The sequence below is a fragment of the Herpailurus yagouaroundi genome, unplaced genomic scaffold, assembly GCF_014898765.1.
Source record: "Herpailurus yagouaroundi ecotype Mexico unplaced genomic scaffold, PumYag 208, whole genome shotgun sequence".
Classification (NCBI taxonomy): Eukaryota; Metazoa; Chordata; class Mammalia; order Carnivora; family Felidae; genus Herpailurus; species Herpailurus yagouaroundi.
The window spans coordinates 7,069,944-7,088,585 of NW_024412439.1; the positions used below are offsets into that span (position 1 = coordinate 7,069,944).

At 47.2% G+C, this 18,642-nt stretch overlaps 1 protein-coding gene across 1 annotated transcript in view; it reads right to left on the bottom strand.

Annotated features, from left to right (window-relative positions):
* The window catches only part of DNAH9 (dynein axonemal heavy chain 9), a 311,907-nt gene that overhangs the window by 227,348 nt on the left and 65,917 nt on the right, over positions 1 to 18,642 (bottom strand). Inside the window, exons 17-20 of the mRNA XM_040453174.1 lie at positions 15,652 to 15,804; positions 14,539 to 14,664; positions 12,097 to 12,336; positions 11,622 to 11,782 (exon numbers count right to left, since the gene is read on the bottom strand). Of these exons, the coding sequence (XP_040309108.1) occupies positions 11,622 to 11,782; positions 12,097 to 12,336; positions 14,539 to 14,664; positions 15,652 to 15,804 (680 nt within the window). The remainder of the gene's footprint in view (positions 1 to 11,621; positions 11,783 to 12,096; positions 12,337 to 14,538; positions 14,665 to 15,651; positions 15,805 to 18,642) is intronic.

Consider the following 18,642-nt stretch of genomic DNA (forward strand, 5'->3'; position numbering starts at 1 on the left):
AGCTAAGTATCCCCAGACCCCTCAGCACTGGGGGGAGTGAGTACATGTCCCTCAGCTGAGGTCCTCCCCCACTGTCCTGCACGTCAGCGTCCAACATATACCACACACGTCGTTCATACAATCTTCGTAAGACACGTGAAGGTGGGGCCATGTCCTACTCGTGGTTTCATCTCCAGAAACGGCTCTGGCCACATAGAGACCCTAAATTATTATTTATGAAGCAAATTCATGAATGAAGCCATCAGTCATTCCATCTGTTTAATCCTCCTTTGACTATCTTTCCTAATGATAATAAAATAAAAACAAGCATTAGGCTTGCTTCTGGTACTTTTTAAAACAGACGTGCATTACAGCAACTTATTTGACATGTCTCCAGAGGCAAGGGAAATAAAGGCAAAAATGAACTACTGGGACCTGGTCAAGATAAAAAGCTTCTGCACGGCGAAGGAAACAATCATCAAAACGAAAGGCAACCAACGGAATGGGAGAAAATACGGGCAAATGACATATTGGATAAAGGGTTGGTATCCAAAATCTATCAAGAACTTACCAAACTCAGCACCCAAAAGACAAACAATCCAGTGAAGAAATGGGAAGAAGACACGAACAGACACTTTTCCAAAGAAAATATCCAGATGGTCAACAGACACATGAGAAAATGCTCAACGTCACTCATCATCAGGGGAGTACAAATCAAAACCACAATGAGATACCACCTCACACCTGTCAGAATGGCTAGCATTAACAACTCAGGCAACAACAGATGTTGGCAAGGGTGCGGAGAAAGGGGAACCCTCTTTCACTATTGGTGGGAATGCAAACTGGTATAGCCACTCTGGAAAACAGTATGGAGGTTCCTCAAAAAATTAAAAACAGAACTACCCTACGACCCAGGAATCGCACTACTACGTATTTATTCAAAGGATACAAAAATGCTGATTTGAAGGACACGTGTAACCCAATGTTTACAGCAGCGCCATCAACAATAGCCAAATTATGGAAAGAACCCAGGTGTTCCCCAACTTATGAATAAAGAAGATGTGGTATATATATACATATATACACACACATACACATACACAATGGAATATGACGTGGTGGTGAAAAAAAAGAATGAAATCTTGCCATTTGCAACAACGTGGATCGAACTAGAGGGTATTATCACAAACACGGTGATGGCAAAGTCTGAAACTGGATGATGGTAATGGTTGCACAACTCTACAAAGTACTAACCATCACTGAATTGTACCCTTGTAATGGGTGAACTGTAACGCATGTAAATTATACCTCAATAAAGCCATTGAAAAACGGCCTCACTTCTTGATACCTAGAAAATTAATAACATAGGCTCTCCACCTGCAGGTTGGACCAGAAGGGGCCACCCAAGGGGGCCTCCAAGATGAATTCTGTTTTGGAATCTGATGTCTAGAGTTCACCGGTGGTTCCAGGTGAACACTCTTCGGGCCAGATGGCGACTGTGTCTCCACCGACACCAAAATGGCTTTGGAAAGACGGAGTGAGTTCCTGAATTCTCTAAGTTTATGTATTTTGAGAGAGACAGAGAAAGTGTGATGGGGGGCGTGCAGAGAGAGAGAGGGAGAGAGAGGGAATCCCAAGCAGGCTCTGCGCCGTCAGTGCAGAGCCCGACGCGGGGCTCGGACTCATGGAACTGTGGGATCGTGACCGGAGCCAAAATCGGATCCTTAACCGACTGAGCCACCCAGCTGCCCCCTGAATTCTCCTTTAATTGAGTGCAAAATTCCCAGATATATTTCAGCCTTTGCACGTGACACTCAGGAAGGCAGATCCCCAGGTGGACAGGACAGGTGTGGGGACCTGCTATTCCACCGGCAGTTTTCCCGTGTGAGGGCAGGTGTTGGCTCGACTGATGGGCTGCATTTCAGGGCTGGTGAGCTGGGCTCCCCCCACCTCTCAGACACTCCTAGCTGAGTCCTAACAGAGGCCATACCTGCTCTCAGGGGCTGAGTTCTGACTCCAGATTGGCCCCAGTGCCTTCCACCCACCCGAGCCTCGGCTTCTTCCAGAACTTTCCAGGGGCTGTTGCAGCCCTGAACCTCCCAGGAGGAAAGGCAGCTGCCCGGACTGGCAGACTCCCTGGCCTCCGGCCTGCTCACCTCCCCACTCTCTCCCACCCCTGATCTGTCCACGGCAGCCTCCTCTGCCGGCCAGAGGGGGACCCAGGCCTCTTCTCCATAGAGCTGCAGGGCTCTCGAGGAGTCCAGGAGTCCAGAAACACAAGGGTTTGCAGAAATAGAATTCGCACAGGAAACTCAAGAATCTCTGGAAAGAAACCCTTGGAGCTGGGTGTCAATCTCTTCCAGAGTACCTACTGCTGAGCTTCTGATGATCTCCAGAAGAAGTACTCGGGGGGAGGGCCCTCCCCTCCCCCCCCCAAAATATTTTTCTCCCCATAGTAACAGAACTCTAGAGCTCGAAGGTGTTTCTGAGATCAACTAATCCAATCCCTATTTTACAGATGGGAAGACTGAGCTTCGGGAAGGGAAGCTGGGCTAAGGCTAATAATAACAAAGGCAGGGGCAGTGGGGCTTAGGCTTGGGCCATGAGTAAACCAAACGGAAAACAGTGCCTCCCTCTTCCACATGAGGGTCGCCATTTTGCTTGGGTCATGGGCCATCCGGCTGTCCTAGGCCTTAGGGATACCCGCTCCTGCTCTAAAGTTCAATCTGGGGTCTCGTCAGCCTGTCCATCTCTGTCAACATGAAGCCAGCCGCTTCAGTCTGCAGCTGCTTTCCACTGAGGTGGGCGGATCAGGCTATCGAGGTCTCAGGCGAGGGCTCTGGAGTCAGATAGGGTTCCTACGTTGCCTCTAGTACAAAGTGTTGGCGCAACTCAGCCAGGGAAGGAAACCTTGGTGCCTTAACAGAAGCGGTCACTGGAATCCATCCCGCAGTCTTGGGCTTTGCACCAAGGAATTCAGTAAGCTCGCTGTGTCGAGCCAATGGCAATTGTGAGAATGGCAAGGACTCCTCCAAGAGGCGCTCTTGCCTGGCCAGCTGGCCCCAACACGGATACGGATCGATTTAGTCTGGTTGTTCCTGGGAAGACAGACCCTTTTGTTCCGGGACGGACCTCAGAGGTTTGGCCTTTTAACCAAGCCAGGCTCTTTCCCATTAATTAAATCCTTCCAGGAGGGCTACATAAGCCTTTTCCTCCAGCGAGGCAGGGTTTATGATTTCAGAAGGCAGCTCCTTCCACAGTGTGCCCGTTGCAATTGCTTGAAAGGCTTTCCAAATATCAAGCTGAAGTCAGTCTTGTTCTCTTTGCGCAAATGACTCCCGTAGGCTTTGGTCTTCTTGCCCCTCAGGAGGCTTCCGTGAGGATAAGAGGAGACAAGACATAGGAAGGTGCCTTGAAAAGAAGGCCGATCCGTGTTTAAGGTATTATTTTTTTAAGGTGAAAAATATATGAAATATAGCTTTTCTGTTTCAATACAGTTATTCAATTGGCAGATTAAAGAAACTATCAGAGACCCTGCATCTTGATTGCAGCTATAAGTAGCCTGAAGCTATCCTGGAAATGTGGTCTGAGTCATCTCAGAGTTGGTGAAATCTTTATAGTTGTTTTGTATTCGTTTTTCTCCTGCCATGTAAGAAATTACCATAAACGAAGTGGCTTAAAACAACACTCACTTATTCTCTTACTCTTTTAGGTCAGAAGTCCAGGTGGATCCTCTCTGGAGGGTTTCAAAGACCACAATCAAGGTAACTGTTGGCTGCACTCTTATCTGGACACTCTGGGGAAGGAATCTGCTTCCTAGTTCACTCGAGTTCTTGGTTGAATTAAGTTCCTACCAGTTGGAAGACTGAGGTCCTCATTGGTTACTGTTGGCCAGGGGATAGCTCAGCTCCTCTGGGCCTTTCTATCATCTTTGCATATGGCTCCCTCTACCTTCAAAATCAACAACAGCGTGTCAAGTTTGTCTCACGTTCAGATCTCTCTGATTCCCCCTTCTGTCTTTGGCCAGGAGAGAACTCTACTTTCCAGGTCTCACATGATGACATTGGGTCCACTTGAATTATTTCCCTCTTGCTGTAAAGCAAAGCATTATCATGGGAATGACATGATCATATGTATAGTTTTTACCCATACTCAAAGGGGAGGAGATCGTACAGGGGAAAAGATCATGGGGATCATCCTTAGAATTCTACCTACCACAGGGTTCAACAATCATAACATGGATGATGATTATTCATAAGAATGAACACGGATTGCAACAATATCTCCCCGGCAGGGGGTCCCTCTAGCATGACCAGCAGGACTCGGGTCCATGATAGTCAATATTTTTATCAGTAACTTGGATTAAGAAATAATCGATTACATGCAACATAGACTGAATTCAAAATAATCCCAACAGTCGAAAATGATAGGGGTAGATCCCACAGGGTAAAATTTAGGAAGGATAAATGTAAGTTAACCTTCCAAGCACTTGCAAGGGAGACACAGCATCTGGAGCAGGCTCCAGGCTCCGAGCCGTCAGCACACAGCCCGACACGGGGCTCAAACTCACAAACCGTGAGATCGTGACCTGAGCTGAAGTCGGACGCTTAACTGGCTGAGCCGCCCAGGTACCCCATAACATTTTAATGTTTAAATACGAATGTTGTCTTCAGCATACATGGCCCCGATTCTAAGATCTGTTGCTTATGCCATTTGGTTATGAGATCGTCCCTCACCCAGTGCTCAGCTTTCTCTATGCCCCTACGACTTGGTAAATGTCTTTCTCAAAATATGACAGAACACAGAGCAATGACTGACACATGATCTCTGCAACAAAAATAACAGCGTGCTTAGTAACGAAGCCTGAGTAGGTCTAATTATGCTTCATATTTATGTCTCAGATACGTTTGGAAATTCTAGTAGTGACTTAGAAAAGTCAAGAGAATCAAGACTAAAGTTCTCAGAATTTTTCTAATATAGGGCAGTCGATGGGCAGCATAAGAGAGAACTTCATAAAGGTGAGTTTCGTTCTATACACAAGTGAAAAGGCAGAGACACAGTGGAATTAAGCAAAGATTTCTTAGCTACGACACCTAAAGCATGGTCCAAAAAGAAAAGCTTGACAGATTGGACCTCACACAAATTAAACACTTTTGCGCCTCAAAAGACACCGTTCGGAAAGTAAAAAGGGAAGCGGCAGATGGGGATACAATACTTGCAAACACATGTCCCATAAAACCAGAATATACAAAGGCTTCTCACAACTCAGCGAGATGACAAACGGATCAAACGGGAGGCAAAGGACATGAACGGGATGACACCGAGGAGAGCGACAAATGGCTAATGAGCACAAGAAAAGACGCTCAACAGCATTATTAGGGAAATCGCAATTAAAACTCAGATGAGATCCTACTTCACACCCCCTTGGACGGCTGTAATACACAAGACAGACAATAATAAAGTTATCAAGGCTGTGGAGAGATGAGAACCCCCGTCTACTGTGGGGGGGGGGGGGGGGGGGGGATTTAAAATGATTCAGCCACTTTGGAAAACAGTTTGCCCGTTTTCCAGAAAGTTCAACATAAAGATCTCGTACCACCACGCAACTCCCCTCCTGAGTATCGGCCCAAGAGAAATGAAAACTTAACGTCTACACAAGGACTTGCACGCAAAGGTTCACAGCGACATTGTTTGCGACAGCCCCAAACTGGAAATAACCTAAGTGTCCATCAACAGGTGACTGGATAGACAAAATGTGTCCTGTCTATAACATGGGATATTAGTCAGTAAGAAAAAGCAATGGACGACTGCCACGTGCTCTATCATGGACAACCCCCCCCCCCCCATTCTGTGTAAAATGAAAAAGCCAGACACTAGGGACAAGTTGTATGGCTCCATTTACAAGAAGTGGCTGGAATAAGCCAAATTTAGAGACACAGAAAGTAGCTCAGTGGTTGGCTGGGGCTGGGGGTGGGAATGGGTATATAAATGGGCATGAGGGATCTCATTGAGGAGGTTAAAAATGTTGTATAACTGATTTATGGTGATGGTTATACCACACGGTCAAGTTACTGGAAACCATTAAGCGGTACATTTGGAATGGGGACAAATTTTTGACACATAAAAGAAACCTCAATCAAATTGTTTTAAAACGTATATATAATGAAAAACCTTGTATAGCAACAAAATTTTTATTTAAAAAAATTTTTTAATGTTTATTTATTTTTGAGAGACAGAGAGAAAGAGAGCACAAGCAGGGGAGGGGCAGAGAGAGAGGGAGACACAGAATCCGAAGCAGGCTCCAGGCTCCGTGCTGACAGCACAGAACCCAATACGGGGCTCGAACTCACAAACTGTGAGATCGTGACCTGAGCTGAAGTCGGACAACTTAACCAACTGAGCCACCCAGGCGCCCCTAGCAACAAAATTCTTTAAAAAAAATTTTTTTTTTCAACGTTTATTTATTTTGGGGACAGAGAGAGACAGAGCATGAACAGGGAAGGGGCAGAGAGAGAGGGAGACACAGAATGGGAAGCAGGCTCCAGGCTCTGAGCCATCAGCCCAGAGCCCGACGCGGGGCTCGAACTCACGGACCGCGAGATCGTGACCTGGCTGAAGTCGGACGCTTAACCGACTGCGCCACCCAGGCGCCCCGAGCAACAAAATTCTTAAAAGCACCTAGTGATAATAAAAAATATTCAAAACCTTTATGACGATACTTAGACACTTTTCTGAACTGAAATATATGTAACTGAAACTGAAAGATATATAAACATAATTCAAGATATGCATATATAGAAAAGTATCACATATCATAAAGATGGCTATTCTTTCCAAATTAACTTGAAGGTATTAAGACTCACCCATCAAAAACCCTAACCATTTATATTTTGGAACCTGACAAAATGATTCAAGTTTGTTTGAGAAGAGAAGAGATAAATATATAATATATATATATATATATATATATATACACAAAAGATGATGTGGACCTTTACTACACAAATAGGAGAGCTCACGACAAAGCTACAATCCTTAAATAATATGGCGTGTTGATGGACAGAATGATGAAACAGGATAGACGCTTTGAGGTAGTCTGAGAACTCAGAATTTTGAATGTGGTGGAGGAAACATCACAGACCAGTGAGGGAAAGGGCCCATGGCTCACTAAAACATGTCATGTCCACTGGTTACTTGGCAACCAAAGAAATCAAATATTCCCTGCCATAGTAGTTTCTGTGGGTTTTCCTTGCTCAGGAGTCCACACTTACGGTAAGCCCTCTGGCTGCATAGCCATCAACCAAAGTATCTCCCACCCTCCCAGGGGTGGGCACAAGACTCGGGCTGGGCAAAATAATCAAGCTCGGTGGCTCCAGTGAGGGACTCAGAGATCGGCACAGGATCCAAACAGGGCTCACCAGAGTCCCTTGAAGGAATCAGATCTACGGAGCTGAGAAGCGCGGGGAGGGTGTCTCTTCCTCCTGGAAGATTCATGAAGTCGTGGGCATGGAGACCGCCCTTGCAGCCATACAATGAAAACCCGTGCGAGAGAGGAGTTAATATTCAGAAGAAAACAGAGCCGTGATAGGAGAGAGAGTTCCATCACCGATCTCTCCCCATCCAGGCCCCGGGGCTGGACTCATTTCCTAGGCACATGAGGTAACAATTCCTCCCTCTGTTTACCTTAGTTAGGGTTTGGCTTCTAGCGCTTGTAACCAAAAATGTTGTGGTAAAAACACTCCCTCTACTCAAAAGTCCAAAAGTTCACCCAAGAATTTTAAAAGAGAAAGGGGAAAATAAAACAAAAGAAGCTGCGGTAAAATCCAGGTGAATATGGAGCTGATCTTGAAATGAGCAGGGACTTTCTAAGCATAAAAGTAATAAAATGGGCAGGAACAGTGATAAATAATTCACAGGACAGGAAAATCTACTAGCCAATGAGCACACAAAAATGCTAAAGTCTGTGAGTAATTAAGGACATCCAAATCCAAATGAGATCCCATTCTGACTTATAAAATAACATTTTTGACCATGAAACTTAATGCTGGTGAGGATGTTGCGAGGTAAACATTCTCATAAACCGCTGGTGAGAGTGGGAACAATATTGGTTTCAAGAATAATTTTAAAGTCTGTGTCACCTAATTACCCTGCCTCTTGGCCTGTCTCCTGGGGAAATATTAGGAAACGCAGCACAAAGTTATTTATAAGCAAGTTCATGGCAGATTTATTTTCAAGAGTAAAAGCTTAGGTGTGACTGAAACATTTTATAACATGGCTCTGTTACGTAAATTATGGGAGACTTGGAAGGAGAAGGTAAGTCGGCTCTTAGAGTGTTTCAGAAGAATGTTGTGAGAATATGCCCATGATATAATGTTATGTAAAAAAAAAAAAAAAAAAACAAAAAACTATGGTATTTTATATACAGCACAGGATTGCAATTTCATTTTGTCAACATCCACACGCAGAAGGAAACGGACTAGATATTAACAATGGTTACCTCTGGGCGACTTTATCGTCTTTGCTTACAGAGTACTAAGTTTTTCCGACAAAAAACTGCAGATGAAGACTTAGGAAGTGTAGGACTTGTGCTGCGTCCTTGTCCGGCAAATCCCCTTCCAAGACTCTTGGGTCAATTAAATCTCACCTACTCGCAGCAGTTCCTGAGATATTAAGAGGTACTCAAACTTGATAAGCAGCTGATTAGTACTTAACGCAGCAGCACGGGGCTGAAAGGGGCGTCTGTGTGTGAAGGTGAGTTGAGGGAAGAGGAGGTCATCCAAAGGTTGAGAAACAACTTATGCGAATTGCTTTTGTACAGGCTGAAAAGACATTTCCATTTAGTTCTTCAGCTCAGTGCTACGCCAGAGTCCTGCGAATATATCGTAGCTACTTATAAATTCAGGTCCCATCCGGGCACTGGGAAATTCCAAAGAAATAGGCATAATCAGTCGGAGGTACTGTAATGCGGCTATGCTTTTAATGAATGTGCAAAGGTTTTATGGATCAATTGTCCATTTGATTAATTCCTGTGGCAGAAGAGAATTAAATGTACTTAAGCTACACACCGGACAAGGCTGAATGCTCTTTAAAATGTGATTTTCTGTGTTAAGGCCTTTTTTTTTTTTTTTTTTCCCCGGGAAAAACATTTCGAGATAATAATGGAAGTCAATGAGAAAATGGAATTTTACATATAAATATTCACTACATACCACTTTGTCAGAAAAGCATCTAAAGAGCCAAACGAGGTCAAGGTCTATACAGTATTCACCATTATTTGTGTTAAGTCCTCCTTTCTAGTTTTTTTTTTTTTTTTTTTTTTTTTGCATCGTTTCATAGGAGGGGTGATAAAATCCTGTTTTGGAGAGAATTCCTTGCCAGAGCTTTACCCTCTCCCTTTCCAGAGGCCTTCAGCATTCGGGTACTAGAGACTTCTAAATCCAAAAGAGGTAATTATCTTCAACGCTGGGGCGGGCATGACGACCCAGGGAAAAGAAAAAAGTCTTAGACTTTTTATCACTTGGAATGATCGTGTCTGCTATGTCCATGGAAAGGAAGGAGATATTCTGACTTGGGATGGAGAAGTTGGGGTGCATTGTGTCAGAAATCGTTCCACTGAATTCGGTCAAGGCGTGAACTTGAATGCCTATCACAGCGCCGGGTCCCTTGGGGTAGAAGAGCGAGTACACTGAAGTCAACGTTACCACGGAGCATTACAGTCTAGAGTCAGAGGCGGACATTCGTCGAACTGCTCAGATACAGAACAGCTTCGTGATTCTGTTGCGAGCGTTAGGAATTCCCAAACTATTAGCTTATATTCCAAGGCTGGCAGGAAAACTCGCTGCAAGAGAGAATCCTGGACCCCATTTCCTTCCTGTTTAGGGTGCGTGTCTTGCTGAGAATAACCACGACACACAAGAGGGTCCGCTCTGAATGAAGCCTGACGCGGGAACACTTTCCCCTTTGGCCCGCAGTGAATGAGCGCCTCTAATGGACTGATACCAAGTGAAGGCCCAGTGCAACCCTAAGGTGCCCGAACACTCTGAGTTGCTGTTGCCGATACTGTCCCAGCTGCAGAGAAACCCGCATCTCCCTCTGAACAGGTGTTATCTGCCTTTCGTCCAAAGCTGGGGCAGGGAGGAGTATCGGTCCCCGCATCAGGGCAGAGGACAGAGTAGCTTTGGGAGCTTTGGGAGCCAAGGCAGAGAGTCCTGTGTGGATCCCCCTCCTGAGTCAACCTCCTATTCTTAATTCTATTCTTACCACAGAGGTCTTCAATATTCAAGCACCACTCATTCCTTCGACAGGTATCAATTCCAACATCTAGCAGGTGGCTGGTGACATAGCAACAAGTAAGACAGACAGAGCTCCCTGACTGCAAAGAGCTCCCATTCCTAAGTGTGGGGGAGAGTGACCTGAGACAGCGATGCGACCTCTGCGGGCTCCCACAAAAAATGAAAGCAGAGAAAGACAAGAGCAAACGTGGAATGGACCCTGGGTGGAAGATCCTTCCAGGCTGGGCAGGAAACCGAACTAAGGAAAGGAACAGCATGGGGGCGGGGGGAAGAGATCAACCATGAGGTCCTGCTCTGTGGATGATGTTGGGATTTTCCCACATCCCAGGTCATGCCGCGAATGCCGCGATCGCAACCCCATTCAATGTTCCTTGGAGATACATCTGAGGATTTGGCCAGAATACAGGTGGGAACGCTTAAAAACAGGCAGGGGGGAAATTCAGTAAGAGATGACACAGATTCTACGTGGCCGCTCTAGCCTTCACCACTGATGACAATCTTTTCACCGTCTACAAGTCACTTATTTGGAATAAGCCGGCCATTCAGACATGCAGCTCTTTGGAGAAGAGATTTAGTGCTCAATGAAATTATACGGGAAAAGGGCACCAGCTCATAGCAGAATTTACGGAAATCTCAACAGAATTAAAATATCCCGTCCTCGCTCTCCTTTGCCCACGCTGTGCTCTCAGATAAGTCTCCATGAAATACAGTTCCCATCGTTTTATTCGGCTGATGAAAAATTTTCAATAGTTTATCGCTACTTACTGGCTAAAAAAATGTATGCTGCATATTTATAGCCTGACTCGGACCCACCTTACCAGGCTTATGGCCAACCACATCGCCCCCCAAGTCAAGCGTCTCCCCCTCTTCCAGGAACATATCTTGGGTTTTCCCCATTTCCAGCCTTCTATACACAAAACTCCACTTTCCGGAATTCTTATCAGTAGTTTTTTTTGGTTTTGTTTTCGATTCTGGGGATCCCAGACCAGTTTAACAAGTAACTGCCTCCATTTCATAGATGAGAAAAACCAAGCATTAGGTCAAGTTTTTCAAGGTCAAGTAGCCGGTATGTGTTAGAGCTGGTGTGAGAACCCAGGGGTATGGGATTCTCCCCTAGTAAATTCCTCAAAAAAAATAAATAAATAAATAAAATAAAATCACAGCTCACGGATTTGCCCTGAGAAGGGTTCTGCCCTTCCTCCTTCAAGTTTTATTTTTACGTGTGTTGTGTGGGCAGGGGCTCCCTCCCTACAGCTCTGTGGGCAACTAGCAAGGGGCAGCGGCCCCGTTAAGACGGCCTGACCCGGACACCAATCGGGTTCTCTGTGAGTGGCTGATGCCAGTGCTCACCGGTCTGTCAAAGGCGTGATCACCAGGCGAGGCGTATTTCCCAGGTACTCGTAGGAATATAGAAACTGCGCATCACAGATGTTGGCAAAGCAGTGTTTGGCCTCGTCGTCCCAACGGTGCCGCAGCTGGGACAGCCAGAGGAAGGCCTGAGCATTGTCCACCTGAAGAGAGAGCGCAGAGGAGGGGGCTCAATCGCCGTGCCGCCGGTGGCCCCTTGGCCACAGGCCACGCGGGGCTCTGGATGAGCTGGGTTTTGCCTACCGGTCAGGAGTCCATGCTGCGCCCACCACAGCACAGAGAGCATGCTAATTACACACGTTCGCTGGGAGCAGCCACCATGACCCTCCCCCAGCTCTCTGGCCGGGGCAGAGTCTGGGACCCCCATGTGTGGGCTGTATGCGAGCTTCTCCCTTATCCCACCGTTCACGGTGTAGCTGGCGGCAAAGAGGGACGCTCCCGAATGTTTGGGACTCACCTTCTGAGCGATCATCTTGGCCACCACATCCCGGGCGTGCACATCAACGGTGCATATGGTCATAATCTTCTGCCGGTCCCCTTCGGAGAGCTGGCCGAGTAACATGGTGATGAGGGTTTTGAGCTGCACCACTTGCTTCCTGTAATAGTCCTTCATGGCGTTCTCGTAGCCTTCCTCCAGCCTGGCAAACGCAATGCCCACCTCCGTGGTCCACCAGATCTGAGTGCAGGTCAGGGCCACCTGTGGCACCAGGAGCTGCTTAGTAAAGCCATTACCAGGACTGTCTCCAAAGCCAGCCCACTCATCACACAGCGAGAGTCAGCATGCAATTGTGTGGGTGACCTCAGCCCCTTCCCTCCCTCTTCTACCAGCACTGACAAAGTGAGCCACTGGCCTCTGTCTCCTTGGAGATGTGAAGTGGTTCCAAGCGGGGAAAGCACTTTCTGCTGTGGAAAAAAAATGTATCGTTTGGTTGAAAACAACCAAAGAGTCCCCCTGGTCAATGTCAGTGGCTTTTAGAAATTGCTACTCTGATCTCTCCACCTTTACTCCCCAGGCAAAGCATCGTTCCTGGGCTTGGGAGGTTAACAATATGTTGATTGAACATCTCAACAACACTTGGTCTTTGTTCTGTTCTTCTTAAACTTCCCGCGGTCTGAGTGTTCTAGCTTAGTGAGCCTCTGATGATCATTTGCGGCGTATTTTTGCTTGCCCGTAACGCTTTGGCTGTGTATGGTTTTTACTTCTCGGACCCTATAACCTTGAAAAGCCTACTCCTGGAGACCAAGGTGAATTGCAGCAAAATTCAACGTGGTCAGTGGGATTTGTGTTTTTCAGAGAGTCAAAATAAAGGAATGGAAGAAGGGATTTGAACAAACACGACTTCCGTTTGCTGAGCAACCTGATACGGAAAATGCGTAATTCGAATTATTCACGGTGGAGGCTTCAGACGCACCGATCGTCTGTAGCATCCTGTGGTTGGGGAGACACTGCTCTAGATGAGACCTGTCGCAAGAGCAGGAGGCGACACATTTTCTTGCCTCAAAAGTCTGATTCAGGTAAACAAAGAATCCTGATGGGGATCATTCCCTTTGTCAAACAGAGAATCCTGTCGTAGTAAAAAGGACCATTCCCGCCTTTGGGATCCGGTGCGTGGGGTTTGGCCAGAGATCTTGCTGGGATGCTTTGAACGCGATGCACCCATTGCATCGTCACAAGAATCCTTGCAGTAGTCCCTATTTCTCGTTTCTGTTAGTCTACACTCGCTGCCGACATTTCCTCACCTCTTCTTCTCCCTTCTCTGCCCCCTGCAATGCGCCACCACCTTGCACTCCATGGACGTGGCCACACCAAGCTCACGGACACTCCCCAGCCTCTTTATTTTCCTTGATCTCTTACAAGCGGGTGGCATGGCTGACCTCTGGCCGGCTTTTGGTTTCCATTGCGACCATCCCCTGGTGTTCCTTCTACCTGAAAAGGCACCGTTTCTCAATCTGCTTTACTGGCTCCTCCTTGGCTATCCAGTCTTTACATGATGCCCAAGGGACTGACTCTTCTGCACCCTCATCTTGGGTCTGCGTCTTTTCCAAGACCAGTCTTCTCTACTCCTGTGGCTTCATTCCCGGTAAGTGCCTGCAACCCTCAAACACCCCAGCTCGGGCACTGTGCCCCTAACGGGGGGGTGGGGAGTGGGGGGAGGGTCTACTGCAGCCATTTCTCATTAATTTGCCCCTTTCCCTCCTCGCCCTCCTGGGAAGCCTGGAAAGGATTCGGACACATTTTAGAAGCAAGTCAGACTCCCTAACGGGGTGGGTAAGAACTGGCTTTCAAGTTTCCTCTGTAGGAACCATCAGCTGGCTCAGGCTCCTTCTCTCCCTTCTTGCTGCAAACCACACTCAGTTCTTCAACCACAGGATGCTCTTCCTTGCCTCTGAGCTCAAGGTCCTCCCCATACTGGTTGCTCTTTCCCGCCATCGTTAACTTGTTAGCTCCTACTTCAAATCTCAGCTTACATATCATATCCTTGGCAGAGGTGGGGAGGGCTCCCCAGACCCCACCAGCTAGCTATGTGTTCATTTGTAAGCGAGTTGGCTTCCCTGCCGAGTCTGTAAACTCCGGCAAGGCAGGGTTATGAGGTCTCGTTCCCTGTTGGGGTCCCCTGTGCTCAGCAAAGATCTCGGCATATACAAAGCAGGCTGGCTCAGTGAGTTGAATGGTTTACGTTTTCTCCCTATGGTGGCCAGAGAGGGTAAAAACGGACAATCCCAGGTTCTCCAGGGTAATGGGTGGACTAAGTCTTAGTTGACAATTCAGAGACCAGGCCTTCTGGACTGTGAGGCACATAGTGAGTTTGAGGTCTGGTATCCCCTCAAGGCCGAAGGACTTCCCTGAGGGAGGGGACCTGGCAAGGAGGGGGGCCCACAAAGCTCCTGGTTGGAATACCTGAGCTGGATAGTCAAAGAGCCACTGTTCCCTTGGCTTTTCTTCATAAGCAGCTACACCTTCGGTCATCCCATGCCTCACTGTGGCCTTCATATGCGCGAGCACATGGTTCAACCATATTTCCACCTGAAAGAAGAACTCCAAGTTAGATGCTGGATTCCGGAAAGGATACGATCGCTCACCCAGAGGGAGACAAGAATATGGAGCCCAGCCATCGGCCCAATGGCCGCCAGAAGGCACAGGGAGCCGTCTTGTTTCTGTGGCCCAGGATGGTGGTCGGTGAGAACCAGGCTCAATTAACAACAGGTGGACAGGCCCCTTTGGAACACACAGGACACAGTAGCTGGTCAAGGGGAGGGGAGCTGCCATCTGGCATTCAGACAAGGAAGTGTTAGTCTGGGCTAAGCAAGGTCAACCTCGCTCAGTCAGTGGGTTTTCATAACCTGTCCACACTCAGTATGGAGATGTAAACCAGAATTATATTTTCCAACTGAATGCCTTCTGGTCAAAAAACAGACACATAGCTTATACTCTAGTGGTGATGGGGGAGGCTAGGAAGGAAGTTTTAGGAGAGAGTGCCCCATATTTTGTGTTTCTGGAATTGTACACGGGACATTTAGAAGTAGTAGTTCTTGGAGCACGATGGTATTTGGCTCTCCCAGGGGTAGGACTGTGGGAGGAAGTGACTCTGAGCGGTATTTGTACAGAGAAATGACATCCCAGGAAAACGGCTGATCTCAAAGACCGTCTTCTCCAGGGGAAGACGTCAGTGTGCCAATGGGGTGCCCCAGGGGTTGTCACGTTAAAGTCTCCTGGTGCTGCTAATCATTTAAAAATTCTTTTCTCCTCGACTTGGGTAGTTGTTTATGCGCATTTCATTCCTCTCTGCACAGGTCTTTGGTTAAGAAAGATATACGAATATTGACGTGTGTCCTTCCCAGAGATGGGAGGGCAGGCACCAGGAGCTCCTCCAACGTCGGTTCGAGAGGAGCTGGCAGTCCCAGGGCCCAGACAGCAGTTCCGGCCCAAGGTTGAAATGGCCATCCTGAAAGTTGAGGTTGCCTGATACTTGTGAGAGAACGGGATGAGGAGGGCAAAGGACTTCTACTCTACCTGGCCACTGCAGTCACAGGGCTCGCTGAAGGCCACGTACTCTCCTTCCTTGCTGTACATGCCCAGACTTATCTTGGTCGCTTTCTCACTGGCGTCCAGCTGGAATTCCATCTTGGCCATGTTGTCAAAGAGTTTGGAAAGATGGCGTTGAACCTAAGATGGGAAACCACACCACAGGACTGGAGAACGTGTCCGGGCAGACGCTCATCGGTACCGTGCAGAGGTCTACTGCGTGCCAGCCATTAGAGAGACGGTTACCAAACATTTACAGGGAAGCTTGTGGAACAGTGGTGGGGTGGTATGAGGTCGGAACCAAATGAATTGGGTAGAAGTGGTCAAGGGAACACGGAATTAGTGGGAATCGTGGCCGCAAAAGTTTCACGAATGTCTGCTTGAACTAAACGGGAACAGACTGGAAGGAAAAAAATGATGGTTAATTCCTAAACCCTCCTCCTCAGAAAATGCTACCCTGCGGCAGAAGGGCGACGGTGGTGGCGGTGGCCTGTGGAAGAAGTCACCCGGCTGTTGAAACCACTTAGGCGCAGGAGACCTGTACCTGGTTCTCCCTCGCCATGTCGTCTCATGACACAGAGGCCCCTTTCCAGTAGCGCCCTGGGTGGCTGTTCCAGGAGGGTTCCCAGAGAGCCACGCCGTGGTCCTGACATGAGGGAAATGGCAGGCTGAAGAGGGAAAAAATAAGCAGAAAGCTCTCTGAGATACTTTCTGAGAAAGCTTTCTGAGATACAGGGCCTCCAGGGTATGCGGACCAGAGCTGTAATCCTAAATTTACCATAACCAGCTCCCCAGCTAATGACAGGAGAGGAAAAACTCCACGTGTTAAAGTAAACACACTGTGAGGGCACCAGAGGGGGTGACTTGGGATGAATATCTTGATGCGAGGGAACCTTCTTTATCAGAGAGAAGGGGGGGGAGGGGCACAGAGGGGAGGGGGAGAGGAGGCGGGAGAGAGAAAGAGAAGCTTTAATAAAGGAAACAGAAGTGATTATGAAAAAGGCCACCTTGTTTGCAATTAAATGAAAGAAACACGAACGCGATGAAGTAGGAGGTAGAGATGAACGGGTAGTGGTAGGAAAATGATGTAAGGGGACAACAAATACTTAAGAACCAAATCAACACAGATGAATGAAATACGGTGGATGGGCTTGAGAAGCCACGGAAGGACACCAAGGAAGAGAGGTAACAGCTGAAAGTGTGGGGCGCCTGGGTGGCTCAGTCGGTTGAGGACCTGAGTCTTGATCTCGGCTCAGATCGTGATCCCAGGGTTATGGGATCGAGCCCTGTGTTGGGATCTGCACTGACAGCAAGCAGCCTGCTTGAGATCCTCTCTCTCTCTCCCTCTCTGCCCCTCCCCTGCTCATGCTTTGTCTCTTTCAAAAATAAACTCAAAAAAAATTTTTTTTAAAATATGTATGAACATATGAAGGTAATGTTATATTGTACAGAGAAAATAGAATCCTAGCTTATGGAAATCTGATGAACTTAAAGGGAAAAAATCCAGATAAATGGAATATAAATATTATTTTAAGGCATATAGGAATAGGGGCGCCTGGGTGGCTCAGTCAGTTAATCATCCAACTTTGGCTCAGGTCATGATCTCGTGGTTCATGGGTTTGAGTCCCACGTCGGGCTCTGTGCTGACAGCTCAGAGCCTGGAGCCTGCTTTGGATTCTGTCTCCCTCTCTCTGCCTGTCCTCCACTTGTGCGTGCTCTCTCTCTCTCTCAAAATTAAACAATCGCTAAAAAAATTTAAAGCGCATAGAAAGAAAACCTTTTCAAGATAATGACCCTGGTTTTCAGATAGGAAAAAAAAAAAAACCTCGTCAAATATTGGAAAAATTAACAAAGCAAGTATATAAACGTATACAAACTTTCTAAAATTAAACTTTAAATTTTGATCTCTACGGAGATCCAAATAGAAACAAATGAGGTTACCTAGAAAGGTCTGGGGGGAATAAAGCAGGTGGACCTCAGATGATGTCTCAGAGCTACATCTGGGGGGATTTGAGAAGAAAGTGCTGTGACACACAGGAGTTCCAAACTCGACCGTTCAATCGCTCACCTGTAAAAACTACCAGAGTCGCAGATAGAGAAGGACGTGGGGATTAGTCTACTAACCTTCATCTCTCAGGATGGTGGGGAGGGAGGAGCTACTTAAAGATTTACTCACACCAAGCAAGACAAATAAAGATAAGTATTTAGGGGGCGCCTGGGTGGCTCAGTCGATTAAGCGTCCAACTTCAGCTCAGGTCATGACCTCGCGATCCGTGGGTTCGAGCCCTGCGTCGGGCTCTGTGCTGACACCTTGGAGCCTGGAGCCTGCTTCAGATTCTGTGTCTCCCTCTCTCTCTGCCCCTCCCTTGCTTGTGCTCTGTCTCTCTCTCTCTCAAAAATGAGTAAATGTTAAAAAAATATATAAGTATTTAAGAATGAGCACATCATGTACAAAAGGTCTGGCAACGATCTTTGACTTTCCCTACGCGTGGAATTAATGAACATACAGCTACAAAACAGAATGCCGGTGTGATAAATGTCTCAACCCCGATATGCGTGGGCTACTCTGGAACTATTCCGGAAAACTATATAGGGGAACAAGAGAAAGGTGGGTTTTAACTCTAGGGATGATCTGTGTTTGGTACATGCTTCTCACCAACAAACCAAAAATATAATTCCAGGGAGGTGGAAAGTTAACGACGAAGATGACAAACTAATGCACGGCTGTCATCTTTAGGCTCCATGAGAGCCGCTCTCCTCTGTTGCTGGTGGTGAGACAACAGGCTGTTTCCCCACGGAGGGAAATAGGGCCACCTCTAAACCTGACCGCATAGCATTTACCGTGACCCAGAAAAATCCCACTTCTAGGCATTTGCCTGGAAGGCAGACCCCCAACAATACAAAACCCAAAGTTATTCGCTGGCACAGGATTTGTAATTGCAAAATTGTATCAGCAACCTTTGGCCAAACTGTGGCATC